General features: G+C 35.9%; 1 protein-coding gene across 3 annotated transcripts in view; it reads left to right on the top strand.

Moving 5' to 3' along the window:
* The window catches only part of LOC106875791 (peroxisomal ATPase PEX1), a 49,431-nt gene that overhangs the window by 36,548 nt on the left and 5,035 nt on the right, over window positions 1-7,848 (top strand). For all 3 annotated transcript variants that reach the window (XM_052968204.1, XM_052968205.1, XM_052968206.1), the window contains 6 exons: window positions 2,101-2,235; window positions 2,826-2,890; window positions 3,194-3,253; window positions 4,609-4,691; window positions 5,448-5,551; window positions 7,475-7,813. In XM_052968204.1, coding sequence (XP_052824164.1) covers window positions 2,101-2,235; window positions 2,826-2,890; window positions 3,194-3,253; window positions 4,609-4,691; window positions 5,448-5,551; window positions 7,475-7,813 — 786 coding nt within the window. The remainder of the gene's footprint in view (window positions 1-2,100; window positions 2,236-2,825; window positions 2,891-3,193; window positions 3,254-4,608; window positions 4,692-5,447; window positions 5,552-7,474; window positions 7,814-7,848) is intronic.

Raw genomic sequence — 7,848 nt, 5'->3', positions numbered from 1 at the left:
CAAATCGTCCAACCCATGCTAGCATGGAAAGCGGACGTTAAACGATGATGATGATGATGATGATGATGATTTCTCTCGGGGCGCTTACACTCTGTCGTGTGTGCACACTGACATTACACATCCAGCAGATCATGCTAGCTTCATTTCTTTCAAGCCTACGCATGTCTTCAGCAGTCACGGCTCATGTTTCACTGCCGTGATGCATGGCAGTTCGCACACATGCATCATACAATCTACCTTTCACTCTGAGCGAGAGGCCCTTTGTCACCAGCAGGGGTAGAAGCTTTCTGAACTTTGCCCAGGCTATTCTCATTCTAGTGGTAACACTCTCTGAACATCCACCTCCACTACAGACTTGGTCACCTAGGTAGCGGAAGCTATCAACTACTTCTAGTTTCTCCCCCTGGCATGTGGTGGAATCTGTTTTCTGAGCATCTGTGGTGTTTATTGCCTGTGCCTCTGCTGCACACTTAATCTTCCTTTGATGTTGCTGCACCTCTTATGTGTCCATAGCTTACATTGGGTGCATCTTATGGAGTTTCTACCTACACCTTTTCTACCCGTCGAGCAGGCCACCTACCTGAGGGGTGTGTGATGTGTTCACCTTCCTACTTACTAGAACTTTGGTCTTTGCTACATTGACTGTAAGGCCTTTTGATTCTAAACCTTGCTTCCACACCCGAAATTTCTTTTCTAGTTCTGGTAGTGGTTCTGCTGTGAGGGCCAGGTCATTAGCATAGAGGAGCTCCCAGGGGCAACCCGTCTTGAATTCCTCTGTTATTACTTGGAGGATTATGATGAATAAAAGGGGACTGAGGGCTGAACCTTGGTGGACCCCTTCTTCTGCCTGGAATTCTTCACTATACTCATTGCCAATCCTAACCTTACTAACGGCCTCTCTGTGTAGGGCCTGTACAACTCTTATTCACCATTCGTCAATCCCCAGTTTCTGCATTGCCCACCAGATAAGGGATCAGGAGACCCTGTCAAAGGCTTTCTCCAAGTCCACAAAAGCTAAGTATAGGGGTTTATCTTTAGCTAGGTATTTCTCCTGCAGTTGTCAAACCAGGAATATGGCATCAGTGGTGCTTCTACCCAGCACAAAACCGAACTGCATCTCATCTAAGCAGACTCTCTCCCTAATGAGATGGGTTATGACCCTCTCCGTGACCTTCATCACCTGATCCAGCAGTTTGATGCCCCTGTAGTTATTTCTGTCTAGAGCATCACCTTTACCCTTGTAGCAATTGACTATGGTGCTGCTACACCAGTCATTAGGTATGACTCCATCATTAACTACCTGATTTACAATGCGGGTAACTAGGCCATAGCCCACGCCACCAGATGCTTTAAGCATCTCAGTAGTGATTCCTGATGGGCTGGGGGCTTTTCCTGGGTTCATACCCTTAATTGCTTTATCTACCAGGGTGCTGTCTATTTGGATAGCTAGTTCCTCTCCTGGGTCAACATTTGGCAGGCTCTCCTCCCCCCATTCATTCTCCACATTCAGCAGTCTTTCATAATGGCTTCTCCAAGCCTCTTTCTTTTCCGAATCATTACAAGCAAGTGCACTATCATCCATGCGGACACATTTCTCTCCTATGACATCATAATTTTCTCTCACACACAGTCTTGCAATCTGAAATACTTCAGTTCTTTGGTCCTCATGTTGCTGGACATTGGCAAACTTCTTCTTTTCTGCTTCGCCCTTGGCTATGTGTACCTGCTGCCCGGCCTCCCTTTTGGCTACCTGGTACAGTTCCCTGCTACCCCCACCCTTCCAGGCTTTCTAGACCTGTTTCTTTGCTCTAATGGCTTTGTCTACCATACTATTCCACCACCACCACCACATAACTCTAGATCTGGAAGGGACTTTGCACCATCTGCAGACTTGGTCTGTGGCACTCAGCAAGCTGTCCTGTAGAAATTTCCAGTTACCTTTTATGTCTGATGTCTGTAGCTCCTCCCTCTCATCAAATTTCTTGCTCAAGGTGTTGCACAGTGGGAATGAACCCAAAACAACATGGTTGTTTAGATGTTTTCTTATCTATTTAGTAAATATTCTTCAAAGTGTTTTCTTCCGTTTCTAAATATTTTCAGTATCCAAATTTGTTTTCCAAATGTCCAATTCGAAGACGAAGTGGAGTATTGTTATTTGGTGCACCAGGGACTGGAAAAACATTAATTGTTGCAGCTTTGGCCAAAGAGTGCCGAATGAATTTCATAACAATTAAAGTGAGTCTTTTTATTCTTTAAACAAACAGGGAAATTTAGATATAAATTTTTTTTTAATTATTTCACCACTGCTACTTAGAACCACTGACAAAGACTTGTAATTTTTATAGTTTAAATGAAAGTCTCTTTGAAAGAGGGCAAAAATTGCATAAACAGAATATCGACCAAACTAATCTTACAAAACTGCTACTATTCTCCATAGATACCACTATTTACCATCCATGAATCTAAAAAGACTATAGACTCTCAGAAATTTAATGCTGTTAAATTGAATTTATTGAACATATATAAGTAACTAGCCAAGCAACTACAAAATAACATGTGGTAAAAAGTATTCCCCAACATGTTGCTTTTTTTTATATGAGAGCTTCTTTAGCATTTTTTGCTTCACAATTAAATCACTAAATCTCATTTATTGATCTGTTCTTGTTTTTACTAAAACACTTTGCTCCTCAAATTTGTCAAAGGAGGAACAATTCCATTTGCTCGTATCTTCCACTGAAAGAATTACAGAAATTTTAATTTGAGATTTTATAAAATTTTGATTTGAATTATTGAAATGAAATTTCTTTTTTTTATTTATTTATTAGGGCCCAGAGCTTCTAAATAAATATGTAGGTGCCAGTGAACAAGCTGTTCGAGATACATTCAATCGGTTGGTTTGCAAATTTTTTAGATTTAGTAAAGTTCATAATTTTAGTTTGATAATGTGCATAAATGTTTTGTTTTCTTCCATAGATTTTAGTAATTAAGCATTGAAACATTTATAGGAATAAAAAATAAACTGTTTTATTTTGTGTTAGAATTTGATTTAGGTAACTTATTTGATTATTTTCTGTGCACCATCCACATGTAATGGGTCTTGAAATAATTGATATCTTTACTTCTTGTACACTTAGAATTTATATATGTGTATTTAATGAAAAAAAAACTTAAGCTGTTTCGTTTTTGTTTCCAGTGCCAGGAAAGCTAAACCATGTATCATCTTTTTTGATGAATTCGACTCTTTAGCTCCAAGGTAAATTTGTTATCTCATTCTAAATTTTATTTACACATCATTAATCATAATTACTTATATTTTTTTTTTTTCTATTCTCATTTCTTTATTCTTTTTGATTTTAAACTTTATCAAGCTTCTAATTGTCAGCTTTTTCTTGCATCTGAGAATTTTGATTTATTAAAAAAAAATATCAACAGGAAGAAATACCAGTGGCATGAATTTGTTTATGAGGGATCTCAACTATCCAGGGAGTGACCAACATTCTAGTTCATCTTCTGTTGCACGTGGAATGAGACAGACAGTATCAAGTGATTAAACTGCAACAAACTCAGTTGTAGTTGGTCTGCTACCTCCTTAGCCAATTGTTTGCCTTCCTTTACTAGTTCAAGCATTATTCATATCAACCATAATTGTTGTACACCTCTGTTTGCTCTATCATTGGGGCCTTGAAATGAGGTTGGTTGTATTCAAAGAACCCCATTTCTTTGGCCTTACTGCCATGGGTGGTCCTAACAGTTGTACTAGACTCTCAATGGCATTGCTCTCAAAGTCATTGAACCACACAAACCCTCCTCCATGACAAGGAAAAACTCAGAATGACCACCACTTGCTAATACTGGGTCATTTTAATATGAAGAACCAATTCCAAAATTTTATTTCTTAGTTTTCAACATTTATTCACATCACATTTTTGTGTATCTGTATTTTTTTTTTTTTAAATCAATTTGTTATTTCAGCAAAAATCTTTATTCAAAATTCCAAGACAAAATCAAGCACATCCCAGATTACATTATTCTCAAATATTGCCTTGTTTAGTTTTTATACTTGTTTCCACACTGCAATTTACACAGATGCATTATATATGTATAAATTTTAAAGTGGGTAAACCAGCAATATTTTTGTCATCAATAAAAAGGGAAATTCTCTTCATATTTTACTAAACAAATTTGTGTATAAACAGCAAAAGGAAAATGATGTTGAAATTCGGTTGCCTTTGTTATAAATGTACAGTTGACAATGCTGTCTAGATTTAGAAACAGTAAGTTGGTTGAGCTATTGTTGCCAAAATAACAAAGTGTATTGTTGCAATTGGGGGGCAGTTCAAATAGAGATTAAAGATTTCTCAGCAACATCAATCTTAAAAAGACAACAAAAAAGTTGTTTTTTTAAAATTTTTCTTTTGTTACATCACACCTAGTGAGTTTTATTTAAATACTATGAATAATTTAGGAGTTTGTCCTGAAGAGATATATTTCTTCATTTTTTTTTGTTAACAATTGGTATCAAAATGTCACATATGAAGGGAAATGAATTTTTAAATGTACCTAATAACTACTTCCCAATAAACTAACTTTTATTTTTCTCCATTGTAGGCGCGGCAATGATAGTACAGGCACTACTGATCGTGTAGTAAACCAACTACTAACTCAACTGGATGGAGTTGAATGTCTTGAGGGTGTGTCATTTTCTTCATTCAGCTATTGTTTATAGTTCTTCATTAAATTTTTAAAATCATGTTGAATTCAAGAACCTCTTTACATAATTATTGATCAAAGATACCTAACTAGTGCTTTACTTAAAACTTCAACAACTATGCTTACTTTTGCATCTATAATGCATTATATTAACAGAAATATATGTGAAATTTTTAATCAGATTATATAAAAGCGATAATAATTCTTAATGTCTGTCTCTATAGTAGGTAGAATTTGAAATTTTTGAGGTTAACTTCACCTTTCATCCTTTTTTGGGAGGCTGGGTTCTATTAATAAATTTACCTTTCTAAGGCAGTGGATTGGTGAAACTATAAGAATTTTGAACTGGATGCCTTGCAGTATTTATTCCAGCTCTTTGCATTCTGAGTTCAAATCTTGCTACAACCTATCTTGGTGGTAGACTTAACCCATAATCCAATTTAAGACCACCACCTGACACCCTACGTTCCTTTAGCAGAGTTCACTTTGCTGTTAGCATTTGGGCTAGGTTTTCAACTTGAGAATACCTTCTTGCTTCTTTCTCCCTAATCTCAGACACTGCCTTCCCTCCAAACTAAAAGATTTTAAAAATAAGAAAAAAGTAAAATATTTAAATGTAAAATAATTGTGAAAACTTTCAAAACTAATAAATATTATAAGTATGGACGAATAATAATTTTGATTACTTTTCTAAAAATATTCTTAAGTATTTACTTACTTGTATTACACTTTTTCAGGTGTTTTTGTGATTGGTGCAACAAGTCGACCAGATCTCATTGATCCTGCCTTGCTTCGTCCAGGCCGTTTTGACAAATGCATGTCCTGTGATATACCAAGCAAGGTTATTGACATTTTTTTCTAATTATTTTTATATTCCTTAATCAATCATCATCATCCTCATTTTACATCCACTTCCCAACCAGTTCATATATGGAGTAACTGTCCTCCTAGATGAGTCAGAAAACAAGCTAAATAATATTTAAAAACATTTTCTTGATTTTATACTCGCTCTTCCCTCTTGATTTGGACTGAACACTACCTTGCAATCTGAAACACATTCTTTTAATCTTCTCATTGCTAAACAGTGGCGAACTTCTTACTTTCAGCCTCACCTAAATTTACCTGACCTCTAGCTATCTGGAAGTGTTTCATGCTCCCAGTTTTATTTTTTCTTCCCCCCAGAATTTCTTGGTTTGTTTCTTAGCTTTTATCTACCAATTCATCAGCATGTCACCTTCCATTTAACTAGAACCCTATTCCGTTCACATATCTGGTTCATAGCTTACAGCAGATCCAACTTGTCCTCTATGCTAAAACTCTGAGTCCTTCTTTGCATGCTTGTTACTTTGTACTTCTTTGAGCCAATGTACAACCATGGCCTTTCAACCTTTCTATTTCCAAACCTTACTTTAGATTTTCTTGTGTCTATGAGTCTGGCTAGCTCTTATCCTAATGTCACTGATCAGTAATCTATGTTGAGTGGTACAATTTTCACCAAGGAAGGATTTAATATTAACAACCCTTTTCTTGATGAATAAAATGTCTATTGGACTTGTGTGTTCACTTGATTGGTGGATGTCTAGCCTATCCCCTGAAGTTATAAATGTCATAAATAGTTAAGTCGTTTAAGTTACAGAAATCCAAGAACTTTGATTCCTCTTTATTCCTTGTACCATATTCACAGCTCCCTTATATGCTGAAGTAACCATCAGATTGCTGCTCAATATGTCCATTGAAATCACAAGCCATGATAATGAGTTCACTGTGTTCTGCAATCAACAAGAGGGCTTATAAAAATGTTTTTTTGCACAACTCTGTCCTGATTATAGTGCATATGCAGAGGTTACTGTTGCATTGGATGTGACTTAGCTTAATAATTTTGTCACATATTCTGGTTGCCCCAATAACTTTATCCATTTCTCCACCAACTATATGCCCATGTAACCCACCTTTGCATTGTTGCCCATTGTTACTGGGGAGTCAGGCACTATCCATCACAAATGGCATAGATATATTTTCAACCTTTCTTGTTTGGATCATGAACTTAGAATGTATTGGGGAATTTCTAAAGAATATCATTAAATATGATATAATTGTTAGAAATTGTGAGCAGTTCAAGATTTTACTGATAAATAATAATAATAATGATGATGACGAGGATAATCTTTCTGTTATAGGCACAAGGCCTGAAATTTTGTGGGAGGAGGGGGCTAGTCAATTATATTACCCCCAGTGCTCAATTGGTACTTATTATATTGACCCAAAAATGTGAAAGACAAAGTCAACCTTGGCAGAATTTGAATTCAGAATGTAAAGACAAGCAAAATGCTGTTGAGCATTTTGTCAAATTGTTAGCTTGCTGGACAAAATGTTAAATAACATTTCTCTTGTCTTTACATTCTGAATACAAATTCCACCAAGGTTGACTTCACTTTTCATCATTTCAAGTCAAGCACTGGAGTCAATGTAACTGATTTACTCCCTCACACAAAATTTCAAGCCTTGTGCCAAAATTTGATAACAATAGTTAACGATAATGGCATCAGCTTACTTTGAATAGCTCTCAGCATTTTAAAAATTTTTTATATTGCTCTATGTTAATTGTTATAAATGTTGCAAATGTTTTCTTTATTGTGTAACCATTTTATGTTTTGAAATTTAATATTTTTACAAACTTTAGTAATAAAAAATAGCTGACATATAAACTTTTATGGGGTTTCTTTAAATATTTAATGTATTTTTCTGTTATTTACTTTTTATTCAGGATGACCGCCTATCTATTTTGAAAGTGCTTACCTCGAAGATGCATTTAGCTCCAGATGTAAAATTGGATTTTTTTGCTGATATTTGCCAGCATTTCACTGGAGCTGATCTAAAGGCATTGTTGTACAATGCACAACTTGTGGCTATTCATGAATCAATGGAAAAGCCAAAAAATAAGCCTCAGGATGATAACCAAAAAATGAATGAATTTTTTACCCGAGCACGCAGCTGGAGTGGTGACAAAAAGAATTTAGCCAAAATGAATCTCATTTACATTCCAAATCTGGAGACGGGGTGCACTGAACCTTCCCCACAACTTGAGGAGAAAGTGGAGAAAGAAGTAAGTATCATGTTAGAACACTTCCCTCTCTCTTT

The sequence above is a fragment of the Octopus bimaculoides genome, chromosome 5 (assembly GCF_001194135.2).
Source record: "Octopus bimaculoides isolate UCB-OBI-ISO-001 chromosome 5, ASM119413v2, whole genome shotgun sequence".
NCBI classification, from domain to species: domain Eukaryota; kingdom Metazoa; phylum Mollusca; class Cephalopoda; order Octopoda; family Octopodidae; genus Octopus; species Octopus bimaculoides.
This window is presented reverse-complemented; position numbering and strand designations above follow the sequence as displayed.